This window comes from Scomber japonicus, chromosome 9 (assembly GCF_027409825.1).
Source record: "Scomber japonicus isolate fScoJap1 chromosome 9, fScoJap1.pri, whole genome shotgun sequence".
In the NCBI taxonomy this organism is placed as follows: Eukaryota; Metazoa; Chordata; class Actinopteri; order Scombriformes; family Scombridae; genus Scomber; species Scomber japonicus.
The window spans coordinates 15,201,955-15,226,149 of record NC_070586.1 but is presented as its reverse complement, the minus strand read 5'-3'; the positions used below and the strand labels follow the sequence as shown (position 1 = coordinate 15,226,149).

Sequence of the window (24,195 nt, the reverse complement as noted above, 5' to 3'; positions counted from 1 at the left end):
AATGGGTACACTTCTACATTATCTCCTCCAGGCATTAGCCTGGAGGGAATCCATGTGTTTAACCGTGTGTGTGTGTGCGCGCATGTGCCTGTGTGTGTTTCTGTCCACAGCTTATCTCTACTGGTCCCACCAGCCTCATAATTTTTGTGCATATTCATGATGTATGCTTAAGGAGCTCTCACAGTTGTAGTGATTCACAATTTCTGAAAAACTAACCTATCTACCTAACCTATTTTTATAAAACCATTGACTGCTCTGTTTTATACCAACAAGGACTAATGACCCCTCACTCCTCTTAATCAGACAATAGGGGCCACGGCTGATCAACTACTGCTTCAATTAGGGATCTTGTTTCCGCTCGGTAGAACCAATCATGCCTTGTTGCCACGTTGGGGCACTCAGTGCCAAATTTTGGTGCCTTGAGAGCAGATTGTGTTGTGAATTCAAATAAATATTGATAAGATTCATTCCCCACAGCTTAGACTTTTGTCTTTTTAGCACTCCTCACCATTTTACACTATGCGTTATGACAAAGTAAAAGGCTTATCCAGCAGTTAGTTAGACTTAAGCCACATTTTGACCTTAGTCCTGGGTCAAAAACTGCAAAGTGTACAGTAAAGAGTCTCATTAATGCTCATGTTGTTGTAATATTTCCAGTTGCAGAACCTGGGGGTGAACCCAGCCAACATTGGGTTCAGCTATCTGACCATGGAGTCTGACAAGTTCATCTGCATCAGAGAGAAAGTGGGCGAGCAGAACCAGGTGGTGATTGTGGACATGACGGACCCCACCAACCCAATCAGGAGACCAATCTCTGCTGACAGTGCCATCATGAACCCCGCTAGCAAGGTCATCGCCCTGAAAGGTACGAGCATGTGCACTGAGACATAATACACAATGGGTGACAAATTAAAGGAAAAACCTGAATAAATGAGCAGAGAAACATAACGACTGCAGATGCTTCCACACAGGTGTACTGCATGTTACAATTAAGCAATCTAAATCCAATTATGCTTTGCGGCATGTATACAAATGCTTAACAGGCCCAGTTGATTCTGATTTTGTATCAAGATGGAAAATGACTTTGAAAGAAGGTTCATTGTTGGGGCACAGATGACAGGAGTCTCAGTCACAGATTGCTCAACTGGCTGGTGTTTCAACAGGAACAGTAACTTACGTGACATCTGCATTTAGATCTATGGGAAAGACATCAGTAAACTAGTTCAGAAACTGTGGTCAACAAAGCACATTTAATGACCAGGTGCAAAAAGCACTTGTCTACATAGATGTTGAAATAAGTGATAGGGTCAGATGAATCATCCTTCACCATAATCTCGACAAGTGGGCGAGTGCATGTGTGGCGTACACCAAGAGAATACAGTCCTGAATGCGTGACTTCTGCTTTGAGGCTGGGGATCTGGTGGATTGCTGTGTGGGGCATTTTGCTGGCATGGTTTGGGTCCATTTGTCCCTTTAGAGGGAAGAGTCACTGCATATCAATACAAAAGTGTTCTGAGTGATCACCCTTATCCTATGATAAAACATTTCTCTCCTGGTGGGAGTGGTCTCTTCCGGATGACCATGCTCTCATCTATGAATACACATCCTTTTTTATACTCTACTGAATAGTAGAGTATAAAAAAGGATGTGAATCATATGCTATAATGATTAACCTTCACCTTCTGGTGGCACATGGTGGCACATGGTGGCCCATGGTGGCCCATGGTGGCCCAACACCTTACTTAGACCCTTTATGTTGGTTTTTCCTTTAGTTTGTCACATAGCTTGACATTCAGCCACACTGCTGCCTATTAGATGAAAAATATTGTGGTGTTGTTTAGAAAAAAAACAGACCACTGATATAATTAGTGGCTTCATACCAAGCGATGAGATTATTTTTGTTGTTTAAATTCCCAGAATGAACTCTGCATGGCATTCATAATGATTATTAACTGTAGTTTTAATAGATTTAGCCATGTACTAGTTTAGCTGTGGGAATACCACCGTCATTCAATGACTAATGCTCTGTCAATGCTATAAATATGTAGAGTGCACTCAGTTCTATTGCCTGAATGTACTAAATTGGTTGTGCAAATTGATTTTCTGCCACTGAATCTTGCCCTTAGAGCACAAACACAAGTGCTGATCAGGATGATTTGCCTATAATGCCCCCCCACCACCCTCTGAGGATAATGCGCCCCTGTTTGCCCTCTCTCTGTGGTCTATCTGTGTCTACTCACTCTGACCTGATTGACACTTTGCTTTTTCTCCCTTGCTTTCTGTCCTTTCTCAGACGGTGAGTTGCCTTCTGTCTGTCTACCCGTCTGGCAGTCTGTTGTGATGATACAGTAGCCATGTCTCTCTCATAAAAGATTCCAAAACACCCCCATCAAGTACGCAATTTCTATTTTGACCACTGATCAATCAAAAGGACAGACAACTGTGAAAGGATTATCTCTGCAGACGCACTGGCAGTAAATTGTCTCAACATGACACGCCTGCTCCAACCTAACATGCAGGCATATATCCTACTTTTATGAGAATTAAACATGTGTTAGCATGACTAGATGTATGCTGGTAGTGTGTGTGTGTGTGTGTGTGTGTGTGGGTGTGTGTTGGTATGCATCATCAAGCTATTACACACTGTCTTGTGAGTGTGTTACAGCAGCCATATCAACGTTCAGATCTTTCCTTGTTGCATTCAAGGGATGCCATTAAATGTATCATTACAGCTGTGTGTGCTGATGGTGGTTTGTAAACAGCTCCAGTATTCACCTCAATCATTGCATTACTTAACCTGTGTGTTTGTGGGTAATAATTATTCAATGGAGTGTCTTAAAATATGTACTGTAAGACTACTAGGACCAGCAGAAACATTATTATGGCTCAGACATGCCAGTACTATCATTCAGTTACATCCAAACAAGGGCAGACAGGTAAATATGTACAGGATTACAACATTAAATGTTCCGTTGACGTCAAATACAAAAAAACATACTTTCTGACTTTTCTGTGCTGGTAGTAAGCTATGAAGACTTTCAGTTTTATTTGTATAGTGCAGTGCTTGAGATATCTTTATCACATACCTTCACTTCCACACCAGTGCCATTGATATTAAAGGAATTTAATTTATAGTGCTCACAACATTACACTGAAAAAGTTCAACAGCATCATTTCCAGTGCATATCTCTCTGGATAATCTGTGCTATGTGCTGAACAGTTTCATAGGGACTTTTCTTTTGGTCATAGTTTTCAGTGGAAGTCATTCCAAAGTAAACAATTCACTGTGGGGACTGTGGGTCATCCAGAGTAACTGGGACATAGTTTCTGGAAAAAAAAACCTGCTGTTGATGTTTAAAAAAAAGCAATTTAATTGTATAACGAATGAAATTCCGTTCTCCTCCTTTGCAATTAGTTGGAAGCAGAAATCTCAGTGACAGATATCTCCAAACCTAGGACCATAAAACAAAAATAGTATTAACTGTGACTAAATACCACTACAGCTGAGAATTGTTTTAATTTTATTTGGGTGAGCTGACCAGGCTAGAAAAACTAAAGCGACCAATTTCCAGAGTCTCACTTTTGCTTCATTCTATATGTTCTGTGTAGTCTTTCCCAGCTCTGTGCAGTTGTGAGCTGTCCTATTAAATCAAGATTTATGGGTGGTCAGTGAAAGTGGAATATAATTTGGGCTAAAGGGGCGTCACTAGAGCAGCCACTGGGCTAAGTTTAAGGAACGACAAGCACAACAGAACAACTTCTTACCACAAACATTCACGTCTCATTGATTGATTGATATGATTACAAGTTATTCTTTGTGTTTATATAATTGATTTATGCAAAAATATTTTGGTACACATATAAAAAGGCCTAAATAGAAACTGATATTTCAACAGGAAATGTGATACAGTTTCCAGAAGTGCACATAGCCAGTAAAGATAGTAATAGTTGTTGTACACAGGGTTAAATAACAATAAATGTATCATTATTGAGGTAAATGTGTGAAAATATCATCATGTTGATTTGAAATTACATCACCCAGCTCTGCTATAAGTCTATGAATCTCTGTCTCTGCTTATCTCACCTGCTGCCTGTTTGTCTCACTTCTTTTCTCTGTATCCTGACCTCTCCCCCTCAGCTGCCAAGACACTGCAGATCTTCAACATTGAGATGAAGAGTAAGATGAAGGCTCACACCATGACAGAGGAGGTCATGTTCTGGAAGTGGATATCGGTAAACACGGTCGCCTTGGTGACAGATACCGCCGTATATCACTGGAGCATGGAGGGGGATTCCCAACCAGCCAAAGTATTCGATCGGCACGCCAGTCTAGCAGGATGTCAGATCATTAACTACAGAACTGACGAACAACAGAAGTGGCTATTGCTGATAGGGATTTCCGCACAGGTATGAAGTCACACATGAACAAATTTACTCATGCCTCATACAAGTAGAGGTGTACATGTAAGCTTGAATGCCAGAAAAATGTCTTCTAGAGGAACTGGCATGTTACTTTACCCTTTGATCCCTTATTTGCATATTCATAGTACAAAAGATGTGCACTGAGCTTGCTTTAACAAAAGAAACATTACGTAACACACAGTAGACATTTTCACGCCCTAATGCAGAGCTTTCAAAAACACCTCTGTGCATGTTAGTGTAGTCAGGTGTTTCTACATCACATCACAATAAAAGAAAATTTAATTCATTGGCATATTTGTGCCGCTCTGGTGTACGGGCAGCCTTAAGACCCCCTTTTAGTGCTTTTTGGCTTGTCTTCAGAATATAAATGAAAAAAGTCTATATTAGAACAAGTTAAGTGTACTTTAAGTCAGTAATGAAGCATATAGAGATAATAGAGAGCAAGAGTGGAGATAATGGATGTTTAGCAGAGAAACTGGGGCTATATTAGTGACATTATAGTTTTATTGGTTGGGAACTGAAAAAGTAGAAAGAAGAGATTCAGAAAAACACAACCCATAAATGCTTCTGTGGATGTTTCACATAGCGTAGAGCCTTAGAAAAGGCAGCTTTGATTACTTCAAGTCCATGTACAACAGCGCCAAACTTCTAGTTGTTTATTCTAATCTTCACAAACCAAATACAAAACCTAATAAGGGACCTAATCTAAGCACAGTCATTTATAAAAAAGTATTTATGTTACTAAACCACGAAGAACAAAACAGTTCCTAACTTAAATCTAGATTTATTCATAACTGATTTGTAATTGAAATTGGGGTGACATTAATGATCTAAATGCATCAAATATTATCTACACATACCTACATTTTTTGTGTGTTTGTGCTGCAGCAAAACCGTGTGGTTGGGGCGATGCAGCTTTATTCTGTTGAGAGGAAAGTGTCCCAGCCCATCGAGGGTCATGCTGCCGCCTTTGGGGAGTTCAAAGTGGAGGGAAATGCCAAATCCTCCACCCTCTTCTGCTTTGCTGTGCGCTCACAGGCTGGTGGAAAGGTGAGGGCCTCTAGATGTTACGTAAGGATGATCCTATCACAGTGTATTTAGTCTGTTCTTTGAACACAGGACTCTGTGTGACATATAAAGGAAAGATCAGGAGAAAAAAATGTGATCTTGTCATGGTTTGTTGGGTACACATCACCAAAAAAGCTATTGACATTAAGAAAGTTCATAGTTAATTTGTGTTTACTTCACTGTGGTCACTTCCTTTCCTTTTTCGTCTTTCAGCTGCACATCATTGAAGTTGGTCAGCCAGCTGCAGGAAACCAACCATTTACTAAGAAAGCAGTGGATGTGTTCTTTCCTCCGGAGGCCCAGACAGACTTTCCTGTAGCTATGCAGGTAAGAAAAGACCCCTAATACCCACTGGTTTGGGATATACTAAGGGTGACTTGTGGATATTAAGTTCTGCCTGTCTTTTCTCCTCAGATTGGTAATAAGCATGGTGTAATATATCTGATCACTAAGTACGGTTACATTCACCTGTACGACCTGGAGTCTGGAGTGTGTATCTACATGAACCGAATCAGTGCAGAGACCATCTTCGTCACTTCTCCTCATGAAGCCACTTCAGGAATTATTGGGGTTAACAAGAAGGGACAGGTGAGAAATTAGCCATAAATAGGTAGTGAGTAATTCCCGTAATTACTGGCTTTTGTAACGGCATCAGAGCAGGTCTGCTATTGATGTTAAAGTTAAATGTTTAAATGTTCTTGCCCAAAAAAACCCCCACACATTTTGATGGAAATGGATGATGGAAAGCAGAACAATTTGCTCTGTTGTGTGATTCAAACAATCTCAAAGGATATATTTTTACATCACTGATCTTGTGTTTATCTTTCCCTACTAGGTTTTGTCGGTATGTGTTGAAGAGGAAAACATTGTCAACTATGCCACCAACGTGCTGCAGAACCCAGATCTGGCCTTGAGGATGGCTGTGAGGTCAAACCTTGCTGGCGCTGAGGAGCTTTTTGGCAGGAAGTTCAACACTCTGTTTGCCCAGGGAAGTTATTCAGAAGCCGCAAAGGTTGCTGCATCAGCACCCAAGGTATGTCTGTCCATTACTGCAATGTGTTGTAGTGACTGCACATTGAGAATGCTGCTTGCACAAATTAATATTTTGATATAGATCAATTGGTAGAAGTTTGTTTTCACTTGACATTTATGTATTTTTCAGCTGATTATTGAAAACATTACACCTGCTGTGATTCAGTCTTGTAAATAAATAGACATATGAATATGTTTAAAGGAAGACGTCAATATTGTTCATAGGCATTGTATGGCATTATTTACATGTACTCAAATAAATATGAAATTCTTACTCAAAAGATTCAATGCCATTCCTCTTTCATTGTTTCCTTGTTTTTTCCGTTACCCATAATTCCTCCATTCTTTGCTATGCCCCTCCCCAGGGTATCTTGCGGACAGCCGAGACCATTCGTAAGTTTCAGAGTGTGCCGGCTCAACCGGGTCAGGCATCTCCACTGTTGCAGTACTTTGGCATTCTGCTGGACCAGGGCCAGCTCAACAAGTTTGAGTCTCTGGAGCTGTGCAGGCCTGTCCTGCAGCAGGGCCGCAAGCAGCTGCTGGAGAAATGGCTGAAGGAGGACAAGGTACGACTGGAGGATTAGAACAAGGCAGCTTTCATAAGGCTGGACTGATTTATAGATGAGCTGTAGACTTTCTTTTCTTTGTGATTTCCAAACTGATAATGGCCATATATATGAGACTGTCACTCATAAATGGAGCTTGTTTATAGCTCCACCTACCCATTGATGTTTATCAATGATATTTATGGTCAGTGTATATCTGTTGCAGCTGGAGTGCTCAGAGGAGCTGGGTGATCTGGTGAAGGCATCTGACCCTACCCTCGCTCTTAGTGTGTACCTCAGAGCTAACGTCCCCAACAAGGTCATCCAGTGCTTCGCTGAGACCGGCCAGTTCCAGAAGATAGTGCTGTATGCTAAGAAGGTAATCTGGGAGTTTATTATGTGAGCAGTATATGAGACAAGTTTATTCACTGCATCTTTGACTTGTTTATAAGAGAATACAGAAGATCATTCTGTATATTTATCTATCTATTCGTTTTTCATATGAATTCAAAATGTTTAGATTGAGAAGTGAGCTTTAATCCAACTGTACTTCTGTAGGTTGGCTACACCCCAGACTGGGTGTTTTTGTTGAGGAATGTGATGCGAGTCAGCCCTGACCAGGGACTGCAGTTTGCACAGATGCTGGTCCAGGATGAGGAGCCGCTGGCCAACATCAACCAGGTAATGCACACACCAGCACCTTACTCACTTGAGTCATATGGTTCCTCCCACACATGCCCTCCTTTAAAAACACATCTGCACGTCTACCCTCACACATGCACGCAAACACACAAAGTGCCCAGTGTGGGAGCCTCCATCTGTGTTATTCCAGATGTGCCAGCAATGCCAGGAATTTACTGAGTCAGTGACCCCCTTCTCCTTTTAAAGCCACATTACAACTTTGTCCAAGTCTCCACCAGAAAACTGGATGACTTGATGCTTCTCAAAGTTAAGTTGGCTGGCCCATTTCAGTTGTGGCCTCTGCACATGTTGTTAAAAATAAAAAGCAGAAACATCTGGACCTGTGACTCTTAGTAATGTGTGAATCTGAATTTTATTGTGCATGCTAACTCAATCATGATTCTTATGCAGTAGAAATTCTCCAAACTTTTTTTCAATCTTCCATATTTTTGATTTCTGCTGTTGTAGATTGTGGATGTATTCATGGAGGGCAGCCTAATCCAGCAGTGCACCTCCTTCCTGTTGGATGCTTTAAAGAACAACCGCCCAGCTGAAGGACACTTACAGACACGCCTGCTTGAGATGAACCTCATACATGCACCCCAGGTGAACATTCAGACTAAAATGACAAAAAACAACTACAGCTTGGATATTCACAATGATTTATATGACCATGTATGTGTACATTTTATTTTTTTTTTATTTTTTAGGTAGCAGATGCGATCCTGGGCAACCAGATGTTCACACACTATGACCGTGCCCATGTTGCTCAGCTGTGTGAGAAGGCAGGTTTGCTGCAGAGAGCTCTTGAACACTACACCGACCTGTATGATATCAAACGAGCCGTGGTGCACACACATCTGCTCAACCCTGAGGTAGGCCTGTGGAGGTGCAGTCATGTTTGTGAATACCACTCTTTTGGGAGCAGTTTTTTTTGATGATGTGTGAAACTGCCTCTTGAATCTACTTCTTTTCCTCCTTCTCCCTGCTCAGCCTGCTGTCTCACTTTCTTGCTGCCTTCTTTTTTTCTTCTTCTGATTCTCCTTTTAGTGGCTGGTGAACTTCTTTGGTTCTTTGTCCGTTGACGACTCGTTGGAGTGTCTAAGAGCCATGCTGTCAGCTAACATCAGACAGAACCTGCAGCTTTGTGTCCAGGTAGCATCTAAGTATCACGAGCAGCTGGGGACTCAGGCATTAGTGGAGCTCTTTGAATCCTTCAAGAGTTATGAGGGTAGGTATCACAAATGGGTGGGATTTTGGTTGCAGACTTGGGTCATTTTGGCATGAATTAAAACCAAATTATTTTCATTTTCATGTAGGTTTTAAGAGTTAATAGATAGAGCTGACTATGTGCTGTTTCTCTCTGTGCCATCTCTATTCAAGGCTTGTTTTACTTCCTTGGGTCGATTGTGAATTTCAGCCAGGAGCCTGACGTTCACTTCAAGTACATCCAGGCTGCCTGTAAAACAGGACAGATCAAAGAAGTAGAGAGAATCTGTAGAGAGAGCAACTGTTACGACCCAGAGAGGGTTAAAAATTTCCTCAAGGTAAAAGATTTCCCAGTGTCAGAGAGCAATTGATTCATATCATTCAGCAACAATGTTGATGGAGTTAAAACAGAAAGTTTCTTCTCTTTGTAGGAGGCCAAACTAACAGACCAGCTTCCTCTCATCATCGTGTGTGATCGCTTTGACTTTGTCCATGACCTGGTGCTCTACCTCTACCGCAACAATCTACAGAAATACATTGAAATCTATGTGCAGAAAGTAAGTAGGCCTGCAACTGTTGATTATTTTCATTGTCCATTTATCAGCTTATTATTGTCTTCATTTAAATGCCCATCACAAGTCCCAAGATGACACGTCTTGTTCTGCCCCACAAACAGTCTAAAACCTAAACATATTCTGTTTGCTACATTACCAAAATGGCAAATTTAAGAAACATGACCAGAAACTACATCTTAAACTTCTAGATCTAACATTATTTGACCTATATGTTGCCATTTTGCCATTTGAATATTGTTGCACTTGTTTCTAGGTGAACCCCAGTCGTTTGCCAGTGGTCATAGGTGGTCTTTTGGATGTAGATTGTTCTGAGGATGTCATTAAGAACTTGATCATGGTGGTCCGAGGGCAATTTTCCACTGATGAGCTTGTGGAGGAGGTAGAGAAGAGGAACAGGTAAGACTAAGTGATAAATAGCTTAGTGATAAATGGCTTCCTAAATTCCTTAGACTAGATGTAGCAGTTATGCAGGCGATGCAAGGAATGTCTGTGGTCTGTGTGAGCTATTTCATATGGTAATTTTTCCCAGGAATGACAGTATGGAAAGAAAGAAAAGTCACACAAGCCAAAAAACAGATATTGACTTAAAAACTATCTTCTTGTTCTCAATAATATTAGACATAAATAAAGTTAAAAAGCATCATGCTTGCAAAAATGTAAATGTTTATTACACCACAAATCACTGAATGCAAACACAAGAGTTGAAGCCAAATACATAAATAAGTCTGAGGAAATATGCAGGCTCTTGTTTTAGTCTTCTGCTTTGTGTATGCTTGGAGCCTTATGCTCTCCAGAAGCTCAAGTAAATATTTCCGTTTTAGCATCAATGTGCTTCCATTGTTTATCCTCTCTGGGCCTTTCCGGGGGACTGTTTTCCCCGTGTATTTTACCCAAGACATGTGAATAATGCAAAATAGCTCTTCAGTTCATCATTTTATAATGCTATTTCCAGTGCAAACCCTCTTTGTTGCCATACTGTATCAGAAAGTGAATCTGAGAAAGTGTGACCATAAATACCTACAGCATAAATGAATAACACTGCTGAACACACAACACTGCCATCTAGATTTCTAGCTACACATTACACTACAGAAAACAGAAATCATAATCAGACAGCATTCATAATGGCACTTTAAAAGGTAAAGGTTAAGGTTTTGTCCCCAAGGGGAAACTCTGTTTCAGTGAGATTCATACGTTGCCTAACGTAACATACACACAGGATATAAAGATTAAAGATAAAAGACATGACCGACAAGTTGCAGACACCAATATATCACAGTATTACACCTAATTTAAACTCTAATCTAACCACAGAATTATACATTACAGTACTGCTCAATCCCTTAGTGGAATACTAGTCCAACCACATTATTGCACATATACAGTATTGTTTATAGTTTTATATAATCCCTTGGTAAAATGCCAGCCTAACTAGAATATTTTCACATATTGCAGTTATGCAATATCCCTTAGAATTTATTAGTCTAGCCCCAATGTAATAAAAGTTATGGAAATGATAACCTGTCTAGACAGTTAGGCAGAGTGGAGGGTAAGTAAAATTAAGCTTGATGAGTAATAACAATTAAACAAACGGAGAATTAAAACATTTAATTAAGGATTTAATCACTTGTGGTATGAATAACTGTTAAATACATCTTTTAAATCATGCGCAACATTTTATTTGGTTAAGCTGATATTTAAAAATGGTGTATTTTTTGTTTCTTCTCAGGTTAAAACTTCTGTTGCCATGGCTGGAGTCCCGTATCCACGAGGGCTGCGAGGAGCCAGCCACCCACAATGCTCTGGCCAAGATCTACATCGACAGCAACAACACACCTGAGCGTTTCCTGAAGGAGAACCCGTTCTACGACAGTGCTGTGGTCGGACGCTACTGTGAGAAGAGAGACCCCCATTTGGCCTGTGTGGCCTATGAGAGAGGCCAGTGTGATCTGGATCTCATCAAAGTGTGTAGTTCAAATTACATAGCATTTCAGATGATCATTTATCTAAATCATATTGACATAAGTCTTAAATAAGTGTGTTTCTGATGTACTAGGTGTGCAATGAGAACTCATTATTCAAGAGTGAGGCTCGATATTTGGTGCGGCGGAAAGATCCAGAACTTTGGGCGAATGTGTTGGAGGAAAACAACCCCTACAGGAGACAACTCATTGACCAGGTCAGGTTTTCTCCAGCTCCACGTCCGAACTGATGCAGACTGTGAATGACTAATATGTTTTCTTTTGCTAACTTCTTATTTTATTAATTTCAGGTGGTGCAAACAGCTCTGTCAGAGACTCAGGACCCAGAGGAGGTGTCAGTCACAGTCAAGGCCTTCATGACTGCAGATCTGCCCAATGAGCTGATTGAGCTGCTGGAGAAGATTGTACTAGATAACTCTGTCTTCAGTGAACACAGGTACAGCGGCCTTTACACCCCCTCCCCGGTTATTTAGCCACAGCAGTTGCTGATATAATTCTGTCCTGTGTTGTCTACCAGTATGTCTCTGTGTAATTGTAATTGTACTGATGTCCATTGTGTATAATGCTATGCAACCATGTCGCACTATGTGCCCCAAAACAAAATTCCCTTAGGGGACTAATAAAGTATAACACTGATGATAATTTAGCCACACTTGCCATCTTTATAATAATCTTCATAATAATCTCTCTGTCCCATTTATTTTTCCAGAAACCTTCAGAACCTGCTTATTTTGACGGCCATCAAGGCAGACCGCACTCGTGTAATGGAGTACATCAACAGGCTAGACAACTATGACGCTCCAGATATTGCTAATATTGCCATTAGTAATGAGCTCTTTGAAGAGGCTTTTGCCATTTTCAAGAAGTTTGATGTCAACACCTCAGCCATACAGGTAAAATGGATGCATTACAACTAGATATGCTTTGACACTATTATCTGAGTACCATCAGATTATTTCTTATATTTAACAATTATGTTGTTAAATTTAGGAGTTTGATGTCTGTATAAGATATATTTTTAGTGACTCCACTTTGGCAAAAGTTGCATTTTGAATCTTTATTCTCTTTTTAATGTTAAGCACTTCCTTAGTGCAGGCACTTTTCCCTTACAGCAAAAACATGCATTTCATTAAAAGTATCAATCATGGTGTCTAAATTTAATTTGTCATTATGAGTCATAAAGAGCTGTGCTGGTGATTGCTGCTGGTGAAAAATGCAGTATTTACTTTAGTGCTGGACATAAACAGTAAATGACAACAAGTAAAACTCAATTTTATTACTGGTGTTTTATGTCTTGTGTAGTTACATATATGTCATATCATATAATGCAACTCTTTCCTCTCCCCTCTTTTCTGTAGGTACTGATAGAGCACATAGGGAACTTAGATCGGGCCTATGAGTTTGCTGAGCGCTGTAATGAGCCTGCCGTGTGGAGCCAGTTAGCCAGAGCTCAGCTGCAAAGGGACCTGGTCAAAGAGGCGATTGACTCTTATATTAAAGCTGTTGACCCCTCAGCATACATGGAAGTGGTCAACGCAGCCAGCAAGAACAGTAAGCCTTTGATTTTTAGCATCACTAGCAGTTCACATTGAGTGTTTTTTTTAATGTAATTGATCAGCATTGATCTTTAAGATGTCATTTGTGTTTCACAGATAACTGGGAAGACTTGGTTAAGTTCCTCCAGATGGCTCGAAAGAAGGCCAGGGAGTCGTACGTCGAGACAGAGCTAATCTTTGCTTTGGCTAAAACAAACCGTCTGGCTGAGCTGGAAGAGTTTGTCAGTGGGCCCAACAATGCTCACATACAGCAGGTAAGTAAAGACATCACAGCTCGAGTGCTAAGCTATTATGTATGTAGCTATTGTAACCCTAACTAGTAACCACACATACATCTAGTGATTCTCTCTCTCTGTCCCTCTACAGGTGGGCGATAGATGTTATGAGGAGGGGATGTATGAAGCAGCCAAGCTCTTATACAACAACGTGTCAAACTTTGCTCGACTTGCATCTACATTAGTCCATCTTGGAGAGTACCAGGCCGCTGTGGACAGTGCCAGGAAAGCCAACAGCACACGGACATGGAAAGAGGTAACTGGCTCACAACATAAAGCTAACCTCTGCGCATCGAACCTTAACCCAGCAGTGTGAGAATGGTTTGGGGTGTAAAAGGCTGCACAAGGCATCTGGAATATTCCCATATGAACTAACTAATACAGAATATATACAGTATGTGAAAGATGTTTGTGGTAGAAAGTAAGTAGAAACAATACTGTAATCTATATTCTGAGTTACATAGGCAACTATATCTAATTCAGAACAATACAATACAATACTGGTTTAACTTAAAAACCTTATTTATATTATATATTCGGATTCAGCATAGTCAGAGCTTCATGTGAGCTCTACCAGTTGAATGCTAACTAAATATTGTCGCTTTTGTGATTATTAAAATAATGAAGTGTCCAAATTTTACTAGATAAGTAGTAATTTGCCTTTGAACATGGGCAGAGAACCTTAGTATCATGTTTCAGCTTTTCAGCAAGAATAATTGATTTTATTTATATGACTGTGTGTTCTGATCTTGGTCTGCACTACTGCACTTACAGGATGCTATATTTTACATTCTTGTATTTCCTCTTTTATGTCTGCTGTTTTCCTTTCTCATCGGTCGTTCTCGCCTCCTTCCTTTTTCTATCAGGTGTGTTTTGCATGTGTGGATGGTGAGGAGTTTCGGCTGGCACAGATCTGCGGTCTCCACATAGTGATCCACGCTGACGAGCTGGAGGACCTGATCAGCTACTACCAGGATCGCGGGTACTTTGAGGAGCTCATTGCTCTGCTAGAGGCCGCACTGGGTCTGGAGCGGGCTCACATGGGCATGTTCACTGAACTTGCCATCCTCTACTCCAAATTCAAACCTCAGAAGATGAGAGAGCACCTGGAGCTCTTCTGGTCCAGAGTCAACATCCCAAAGGTAATAAATCAAAGGAAGCGTCACACACAAGGATACTGTGCACAGAAGATTCCTGTTTTTTGTGGATGTATCATGACCCCACGTATTTCTGTATCTTTTGCTTACCAGGTACTTCGTGCGGCAGAACAGTCTCACTTATGGGCAGAGCTGGTTTTCCTTTATGATAAATATGAGGAGTACGATAATGCTGTCATCACAATGATGTCTCATCCAACAGATGCGTGGAAAGAAGGGCTCTTCAAAGACATTATTGCTAAGGTAAACTGTTGAAGTATTTGCTGACTACTTTCCTTGTCAAACATCTTTACTTATGTTTATGATATTTACATGTTCTTTTTCTCCTCAGGTTGCCAATGTGGAGCTGTACTATAAATCTCTTACCTTTTACTTGGAGTTTAAGCCGATCCTACTCAATGACCTGCTGACTATACTGTCTCCACGGCTGGATCATAGCCGAGCCGTCAACTTTTTCAGCAAGGTAATCGTCAGCTTCTATGAATGATTCCTCTCTCTTTTTTCTTTACAGTTTGTATTGTTGACATGACAGGATATGACTTGTTTCTGCTTGACCAGGTAAACCAGCTGAAGTTGGTCAAACCCTACCTGAGGTCTGTCCAGAATCACAACAACAAGTCCGTCAATGAAGCTCTCAACAACCTGCTGACAGAGGAGGAGGACTACCAGGTCTCTTCGCCATTCTGTTACTCATGTTAATATTAGAGAATTGACAAAATAACGTTAACACTTAATCAATTAATCAGATACACTTTGAAGTAACAGTAACTTGTTTGTTTCATATTTAGACTGTGCCTCCCTTATTGATAAGTGTGATTTGTAAGACTTTTCCTCTTCACATATGAAATAATTGATTGATGATCTGGCCTCTTTGGGCCTCCTTTGATCTCATGACAGCCATATTTGGAGCAGTGTTTGTGATTTATGTCAGTTCTTTCTTTTTAAGTGTTAACATTAATGTTGTAGGTTTTATTATCTTTGATAGTAAAATGTATCATGTCACTTATAGTTGAAACTCTACAGTTACTGTGACCACTAGATGGCACTGCTGACATCCAGTTATAATGAATTTACTGGATCGTGTCTCCATTCATCCATTCATGCTTTTTGTTCTGAACCTGAGATGTAACTTTTTATTATGTGTTACCTACAGGGCCTGAGAGCATCCATTGATGCCTACGACAACTTTGACACCATTGGTCTGGCACAGAGGTTAGAGAAACATGAACTGATTGAGTTCAGACGCATTGCTGCTTACCTGTACAAGGGCAACAACCGCTGGAGACAGAGTGTAGAACTCTGCAAGAAGGACAAACTCTACAAGGTAAGAAAAATACATTCAAAGAAAATGTTTTAGAAAAGAAAAGTCCTGTTATACTCCGACAGTAAATCCTTCACACAAACACACAATACCTCCAAGCCCACATAGATGGCACTGTTTGTTTATACTTAAGATATACCTATGTTCATTATCTGGAGACAGATACATGGACTGGCAAACATCAAGTTAAGATAGGACAAAAATATCAGTCACCAATGGCCATCTCCTTATAATATATATATAATATAGATATAATATAGATTTATAGATTAATAAAGTCTGTCTTATCTTATCTTAACCAGTCAATTAACTCCACACCTTTGTCTTGCCTAGGATGCCATGCTGTATGCAGCAGAGTCTAAAGATGCTGAGTTGGCAGAGACTTTGCTCCAGTGGTTCCTGGAGGAGGGCAGGAAGGAGTGCTTTGCCGCCTGCCTGTTCGCCTCTTATGACCTGCTGCACCCTGATGTGGTGCTGGAGCTGGCCTGGAGGCACAACATCATGGACTTTGCCATGCCGTACTTCATCCAGGTCATGAGAGAGTACCTCACCAAGGTTGGTACTCAACTGAAAATCAGCACAGTTTCCTTAGTTTATGCTATAACTTGTTTTGCAAAATGATGTTTAATTAGTGGATATTCCTAAAAAAGAAACACACACCTTTTCATGTTACATTTTACGGTGTACTAAAATTGATTTATTTTTCTTAGATTGTTTAATTTCCTGTAGAAACCTGTCCCTAAAGGTGAGAGATGGACAATAATCCACAATAGTAATATCTCTGGAGCAAAGGTTTTCAAACTGAGGTGCGCCTCCCCAGGCGGGCGCGAAATAGTTGAAGGTGGAGCATGGATCGAAAGACAGACGCAATTTGTTTCAAATCTCAGTCAAGGAATCCACTTACAAATCATAGAAAAAATACATCAGGACTTATCACATTATTATGTTTTCTTAAGTATCAAAGTAATCCAGTGATGGTTGCCTGCACATTCATGTTTACATTGTAAACAGGAACTGCTAATAGCAAATACGCATACTACCTACTAGGTACTAAAAAAACAGGGCTCAAGTTGTAGCCCATATATAAGTCACTGAATCCATGGCCATATTGGTCTGTACATCCTGTTTACATCCCCAAAGGATTGTGGAAGCTGTAGTTCCAAAACTGAGTACATAATTACCCCTCAAATTGAAGTAAGACGGAAACAAAGAATAACAAAATCCATTAATGTGAATTTGTAATATGTTGCACTATCAATATTTTTAACACATTACTGAAACCCAGTCTTATCTAAGAGGGGGGCATACTGCATCAGACATTGAAAACCCTGCTCTGGAGGTGTTGAACAACAGGTCATGAAGAATATTTTTATATACAGCATGTCATACCAGGTCTACTAATAGATGAGAAAGTGGAAGAAGACAAGTATTTAAGTTTACTTAACAGTAATATTAAACTCCCTCTGAATCATGGTCTTGCCAGTTTCCTAAAATGTTGACCTGTAGACATGTGAGGTCACTTGAGGTCATCTCTTTGGGTTCTTTTCCAGGTTGATGAGTTTGCAGCGCAGGTGACGGTCTCTGGCCCTCTTTTTATTTCTCTTATGTGTTCTGTTTGTTTTTTGTTGTAACTTGTCTCTTAGGTTTCTGATGTAGGAACCTAGCATGGACTGTAGACTGAGTACGGCCTAACTAGCTCTGGTCCTGGAGAGCTGTAGTAGAAGTATGTGTGCAGGCTTTTGTTCCAATTCAGCACCAACACAACATGTTTTTAATTTTGAGTTTATCGACTGGAAGCAGTTTCCAAATTATCCTCCTTGGGAAGCTGTCCTTGTTCGTTTGGGTTAATGAATTTTCATTTTCAGGTGAAGTTTTATGGCAGTCTAGCAGAAACAACCTAATGAAAAAAAAGAAGCAGCAGCCAGAAAAACACTGCTGTCTCAGTGGCAATATAAAAAGGCACCAAGCTAATGGAATAGAAAAGTTGAATTTAAACTCCTTTGCAGTTCCTACAGTGGACATTTGCTCCTAAAACATTTTGATTAGGGATGAAATTCCCCAAATAGTTGCAGAAGTTCATGAAAACCACTACATGAAGGCAATGCTGTATCAGCTACCTGTTAACAATGGAAATATAATCAGCTGCTGCTTTTGGGTAAATATCCAACAGCTAAGGATCATGGATGCTGCTGATAATGAATTCCCAGCATTTTTACACTATGGTTGAATTGTGTGACGCTGAACTCCTCCAGCTGCCATATTTCCTGTATATCCAGAGGGTTAAGTGTGGTCTGAAATGGAAGTCTTGAATCAGTTGAGACCCCACTAATTCCAACACTGTGTTGATGTTGGGAACTAAAGCCTGCACACCATTCTTCAGATCTTCATGACCAGGATTAGCTTTTCCTGGCCTAACAGATACCTCTCACCTCTCTAACTCTTCTTTTATGGGGCTGCATCAAGTCTTATGTGGCATTTTTTATGAATGTCTCTCAGATACTGATACCTTCAGTTGTTCTGACGCAAATTGATAAGGTTTAGACGATATTATGAGACTGAGTGATCTTTCCACCTGTCTTATGTTCTCCAAAGAACATAAATAAAGGTGGCTAAGGGGAGAGAGCCACTCTAGACTTGTTAGATGCATCCCCATGTTTCTAACTTATGGTTAACAAGTTATAATCTAAATTTTGAGCTGTTACATCAGTGCAGGGCTACAAACACTAACTTTGCTGGGAATTGTTTTCAGTTTATTTCTGCTAATCAGACAGTTTATTTTCTAGAGACCAAACAATTTGTTTCTTACATCACTGGCCAAACTGGTTGGAATGGAGTCAATACAGCCTCGCGGGAAGTGAAATGAGGACTCCTTTTTACTACAAAATAGAAAAAACACACACCATGAGATAGCAGTATGGTCTTACCAGATGTTTTTTTTTGCAGCTATGTCTCTCATCTGTGAGCAATCAAACAGGCAGCACAGGAATGTCTTGTTTTATTTACTAAAATCAATTTCTATTCACTGATCAGGCACTTTTGGAATTTTCTTTCCATTCTTACTCTCTCTATATAATATTTTGGAGCCATATAAAGACAAGTGCTTCACAGGTGTTATTTAAACTTCATTCTTTTCTCCAAACTTTTTTTCCCCATCTCTTCCAATCATGACTCAAAAGAAATTCCTGCATTTAAATGCCATGGCCCATTGTTTAAACGGATCTCCACTTACATCAGAAACCTTTTTGTCTTCAGCTTTTTCCACGGTTGAAGCACAATGCCTGAACATTTCTTTGCACTCAGCGACTAGGGAAATTGGCACCGCAACCAAACTCACTGCATAAACATGCCTGGCAAGGATGAGCTTAACCTGTGAGCTTTTAATTGGTAGCTTTTATTCCAGCAGCATACACTCCATACAATGAAAATCTGTGAGGAGGGCCTGCTTACAGCAACGAATGAGATGCATGTGGAAGCTGTAATTGCCATTTATTGATACAATGTTAACTGTGAATGGCTGGAAATGTAGTGTCAGCATTGTAGGCATGTATAGTTTTTTTCTTCACTTAATACACAATGTAATATTTCTTTAACCTCAAATCCCCCTCTAATACTGCTTTTTAAAGAGTCAGTTCATCCAAATCACAAAACATTTCCCTTTTTACTCCTTGTTGTATCCAACCATGAAGATAGTTTCATTTTTTCTGGATCTGTGATGCTCAAAGGGCAAAAAAATTGACAATTTAGTAACTCGATGTCCTGGTTATTCACGATGATCCACTGACCTCCCTGTTAACAGTTTTCTTAATGTAGGAAATTAGGAAAACAGGGATGACTCTAATTAATGACATTGTGTCAGCAATGAGGATTTACCGTTTTTTAAAATGTCATTTTTTGATGCTTTGAGCAAGTCCCTTTTAATTGGGGTGATGGCAGACATCTCAGCAAATATACCTTAATGGCTAGATATCTTAAGGAGTCAAGTGGGAAATTATTATTTTGTTTTGTTTTTTGTTGTTTTTGATTTGTGTGAACTGCCTCTTTAATTGTGCATAGACTGTGGACTTAACATCTGTACTTGAAACTGTATTAGAAATTCTCACCAAACCTGCATGGCATCTTCTCTTAGGTAACTTCAGTGTAGCTGCAGTGCTGTATGTAGTATTGTATTTAAAAAGTGAGTATGACAAATCTTCTTTGTTAGCCAGAAATACTTGTCAGTGCTTATACTTGTCAAGACTCCAGCATAGTCTTATAACTGTAGTATTAGAGTTTTTGATCTATTATAGTACATCACAAAAGAAATTATCATTTGAGTTTAAAAAATAAAAGATACATCACTGCTATCACTAGATTGTAGGTATCCAGCAAACAGCTTTATTTATAATTTAAAGGACATAGCTGGTGATTTTCAATGTTTCTTATCTCATGTCCAGAGCCAAACCAACAATGAACTCATCCTACTTATAAGTATTGTGTGTCTATACCAAAGCCTGATATATGTTATTACTCTGTGTCGTAGACCTACATTGTTGTAAAAACCTATTAAACATGACAATGAGCCACACTGCTGCACTGGGTGACATGTTCCTTATATTATGAAGAGTATGAGCATGTTAGTTTGTTTAGAATGGGCTTGAAAGACTTAACACAGTGATCATGTTTTCAGTCTGAGGAGAGGGAGTTTAATTGTAAAGCAGAAGACTGTGCATGCACAGAAATGTGGTTGTTCTTCTTGACTTTGTGCTGCAATTTAGATTCCTCCAAGTACTTTGAGATTTTGGAGACTACCACTACTTGCAAGTAGGATCAATTTATTGTTGGTTTGGCTCTGCACACACAGATTTTGACAGTAAGAAAAATATGGAAACCTGCATTAGCGATAAAATTAGCATTTGAATGGCCTGCAAAGCTGAGTACATGAAGTATAGTGTTTCTGTAGGATACCTACAATGTATGAAACAAGACGTTCTCTTGTTCTGTAGAGAACATGAGAGAGTGATGTCTGATCTCTCTTGTCTTTGTTGCCCTCAGGTGGACAAACTGGAGGAGGCTGAAAGCCAAAGGAAAACTGAAGACGAGGTGACAGAGCCTCAGCCGATGGTGTTTGGTAGGTTTACAGGCAGTGCGTCACCCTGAGGGGCAGACGCTTGTGGTTCCTAAATAGGAGAAAATTGCCGCCTGCTGTGAAAACAGCAGGATGTGAGCTGCAATGTTTATCTGTCTAAGGCTATGAAGCCTGGGGTAAAACACATCATTACCAGATTTATACTGATTGGATGAAGGGAATGTTCTGTTGTTTCCTTGGTTTAGGCATTTTTGTTGTAGGGGGAGTCAGCTTGTCACTGGAAAAACTAATTCGCTCATATTGGATTCTTAATACAGTTTTTGGCAAGATATAAGGGATAAATGGTGGTGCCAAAGAGGAGAAACTGCATGTCTTAAATTAGTCAGATCATTAATGGTTCTTCTTTTGCTAGAATAGCGATGAACCATAAGAGCACCACTTAAAAACTTTTTGTGATTTTCTGTTATTTTATACTGTTATTATATTGAATGTCTATGTTAATGATGAATAAAAAAACCTGAGATGAATGTATGTAAAATGTTGAGGGGTGTCTTAAAGAGACAGTAGCTATAACAGCCTGTTTCAGACAATGGCTGAACTGAGGGGCTTCATAAAGAGCTAGTATTAGAAAAAAAGGCATTTTTTTAAAAATTACAAGTCATGCAAATATATTCTAGTAGAGTCCCAGAATATAAACATAGACCTGGAAATTGTGCCTTTATGTCACCTTAACTTAAAATCTGATGACAAAACAGTAAAGCAATGAGCACTTTTTACAACTAACATGCAACCCTCTGTGCATGTATGTGTGTTCAGGCCAGCAGCTGATGTTGACTGCCGCTCCTGCTCAAGTGGCTCCCCAGCCGGCGTACGCAGGCTACGGCTACCCCGCTGCGGCCGCCCCTGCACCTGCGGGCTACCCCGCTGCGGCCGCCCCTGCACCTGCGGGCTACCCCACTGCTGCTGCTGCTGCTGCACCTGCGGGCTACCCTGCTCAGCCCGCTTACGGCTTCAACATGTAGAGGACTGAACTTGTCTCTTCCACCCCTCTCCCCATCTCCCCTCTTACACACACTCACACACCACAAAGACCTGATCCACACTGAACCGTGCTGCTCTGGGTCTCAGCTGGCCAACTGAAACTTCACCGGGACGAGACACCACCCAATTTCATCTGAACTGCAATAGAAACTGCTTCTCAGCCCTTCATCTGTCCCTCCTCCCCTCTTCAATACAGAAGGATGGCATCACGGCTGTTGGACGCCTTTCTCCACTTGGACGTAATAACTGCATCACTGACCTACACAGCATGAAGTCACCTCTCAGCTTCTTAGAGGAATTAACCTACCGAAGATAACATTAGTGACACCAAACCACTCTGTCCTGTTGCTGTTCCATGTAGACTTTGTTAATCATAGAGCAGCTTTCTTTGTTTTATTTCTTCTTTTTTTCAGCACTGATGAGGAAGAGACTTTGTTACTGAGGCGCATGGGGGCTTGTGCTTCTTCCCCTCCCTCCAGAAGCACTGCTACAGCCTTATATACATAGAAGAGGCGGAGGAGGCAAAAAAAATGGGCTTGTTTGTTCATGTTTAATTTCACAACTGTCTCATGCTCTGATTAGAAAGACGGTAACTGTGCAATAGTTTTTTTTCTGTTTGTCCTTTCACAACAGGTACAGATTGATTTCAAACAAGGCTATGCTGTAAACGGACTAAGAACACTTGTTTATGAGGTTATGGTACTGTCTGTGTGTGTGTGTGTGTGTGTGTGTGTGCGCGTGCGCGTGCGCGTGTGCGTGTGCGTGTGCGTGTGTGTGTGTGTGTGTAGCCTCTTAAAGCCTTTGAGGGATAGGTCACTAAACCATGAGACACTCAATGAAATTTCCACTCCCTTGCAGCCGCAAAACCGTGTGCGGTTGATCTCATCAGTCAACTTTTCAGGCTCTGTGGTACTGGACGTCTGTCGTTTCAGGATAAAAGTGATAAAAAAGACAAAAAGAAAGGATGAAATGATTAAAAAAAAAAACGCTATAAAAATGCTGTAGTCTGTGCATGTGCTGCCAAACTATAATGCTGCAACCAGGAGCACAATTTTCATGTTACACTCAAGTATATCAAGTATTACTAATGTTGTGTCAAAAACTAAGTGATGTACAATGAAACTTTCTCACCCGACTAACAGAAAACGGTGATGACACCCCAACAGCAGACAGACTGAAGAGATCAAAACAAACAGGGGAACATTAGCTCATGTCCTGGTGCCAGTTGGTTTAAAAAAAAAACATTATTGTACTGAAAGCAGTGTATAATTTAAGATATATTGAAATACCTAACTAATCAAAGAAGTCAAATATTATGGAATACCGTATGTATTGTCTATAGTGTATTGTTGTAGTCTTAAACAAAGCGTAATGATTTTTGTAAGAAAAAGGACAAAATGCAAAAACAGCAGGTTAATAATAAATGGTCTTAAGGCAAGGCTGCTCAACGTGGTGACAGTTTGGTTGATTGTTTACTCCCCGTTCTGTCCGACAGTCCTCCTGTATGATACGCTGAGCTCTGTTACAGTGGTGTCCACTCTGGATTTGTCAAAGCGGAAAGCAAAAAGAAACCAGAGCTGCAAATATGAAGCACTCCCTTTATCTGCACAAGTCATGCATACAGAAAGAGGAATAAAGTTTACACACAGTGTCCTTTGTGCATTTTCATTCATTCATGTCAGGAAAAGATTTACAGTCTCTCTAAGGCAGTGGTTCCCAAACGTTTTCACATCAAGGACACAGAGTAGATTACGGAGCCTCATCTGATAAGATTTGTGCTGGTAAATTTTTTTATAACAGGAAGTGTACAAAAACCAATGACCAAAATAGTCATACTTTTTGTCATTGTGTTATTCCTCTTATTGCTGTTAGCACCATGGAAACCACTCAAGCACCCCTGGGACCCCTTCACTTTGAGAACCACTGCTCTAAAGGGATCAGCCTCTATTGTTTGTGTGTTTTTTAGGGATTGGGTGGAGACTTCTACAGCTCTTAACATTATGCAACATATTTTCAGCCTCACGTTTATTTTCATACTTTTACTAGAGCCAGGCTGACATTTTTGATCACCAAGCAGCCCAGACCTGATTGATGGTTTCAGTCCCAATGAGAGCTGCAGCCTCTTTGTTTGGGAAGGGTGTGGCTGACAGATTACTGCTTACTGCTCAGGGGAATGTTTAAGGTTGTGGCGGTGAAAGATTTAATAACAGGGCAATCCGGTTTTATTCTTCCTCGCAGAGATGCTTTCATATGATAAACCAGACAG

General features: G+C 40.3%; 1 protein-coding gene across 1 annotated transcript in view; it reads left to right on the top strand.

Moving 5' to 3' along the window:
- The window catches only part of cltcl1 (clathrin, heavy chain-like 1), a 29,434-nt gene extending 5,899 nt beyond the window's left edge, over nucleotides 1-23,535 (top strand). The window contains exons 2-31 of the mRNA XM_053326272.1: nucleotides 658-865; nucleotides 4,139-4,407; nucleotides 5,311-5,472; nucleotides 5,704-5,817; nucleotides 5,905-6,078; nucleotides 6,326-6,523; nucleotides 6,888-7,088; nucleotides 7,294-7,446; nucleotides 7,626-7,748; nucleotides 8,217-8,354; nucleotides 8,459-8,623; nucleotides 8,799-8,979; nucleotides 9,132-9,295; nucleotides 9,389-9,514; nucleotides 9,786-9,928; nucleotides 11,262-11,496; nucleotides 11,589-11,711; nucleotides 11,805-11,950; nucleotides 12,224-12,407; nucleotides 12,873-13,065; nucleotides 13,167-13,324; nucleotides 13,437-13,601; nucleotides 14,212-14,487; nucleotides 14,596-14,745; nucleotides 14,834-14,965; nucleotides 15,061-15,171; nucleotides 15,656-15,826; nucleotides 16,157-16,378; nucleotides 20,855-20,930; nucleotides 21,705-23,535. Of these exons, the coding sequence (XP_053182247.1) occupies nucleotides 658-865; nucleotides 4,139-4,407; nucleotides 5,311-5,472; nucleotides 5,704-5,817; nucleotides 5,905-6,078; nucleotides 6,326-6,523; nucleotides 6,888-7,088; nucleotides 7,294-7,446; nucleotides 7,626-7,748; nucleotides 8,217-8,354; nucleotides 8,459-8,623; nucleotides 8,799-8,979; nucleotides 9,132-9,295; nucleotides 9,389-9,514; nucleotides 9,786-9,928; nucleotides 11,262-11,496; nucleotides 11,589-11,711; nucleotides 11,805-11,950; nucleotides 12,224-12,407; nucleotides 12,873-13,065; nucleotides 13,167-13,324; nucleotides 13,437-13,601; nucleotides 14,212-14,487; nucleotides 14,596-14,745; nucleotides 14,834-14,965; nucleotides 15,061-15,171; nucleotides 15,656-15,826; nucleotides 16,157-16,378; nucleotides 20,855-20,930; nucleotides 21,705-21,910 (5,067 nt within the window). The 3' untranslated portion in view covers nucleotides 21,911-23,535. The remainder of the gene's footprint in view (nucleotides 1-657; nucleotides 866-4,138; nucleotides 4,408-5,310; nucleotides 5,473-5,703; nucleotides 5,818-5,904; nucleotides 6,079-6,325; nucleotides 6,524-6,887; nucleotides 7,089-7,293; nucleotides 7,447-7,625; nucleotides 7,749-8,216; nucleotides 8,355-8,458; nucleotides 8,624-8,798; nucleotides 8,980-9,131; nucleotides 9,296-9,388; nucleotides 9,515-9,785; nucleotides 9,929-11,261; nucleotides 11,497-11,588; nucleotides 11,712-11,804; nucleotides 11,951-12,223; nucleotides 12,408-12,872; nucleotides 13,066-13,166; nucleotides 13,325-13,436; nucleotides 13,602-14,211; nucleotides 14,488-14,595; nucleotides 14,746-14,833; nucleotides 14,966-15,060; nucleotides 15,172-15,655; nucleotides 15,827-16,156; nucleotides 16,379-20,854; nucleotides 20,931-21,704) is intronic.
- Nucleotides 23,536-24,195: the final 660 nt, after the last annotated feature.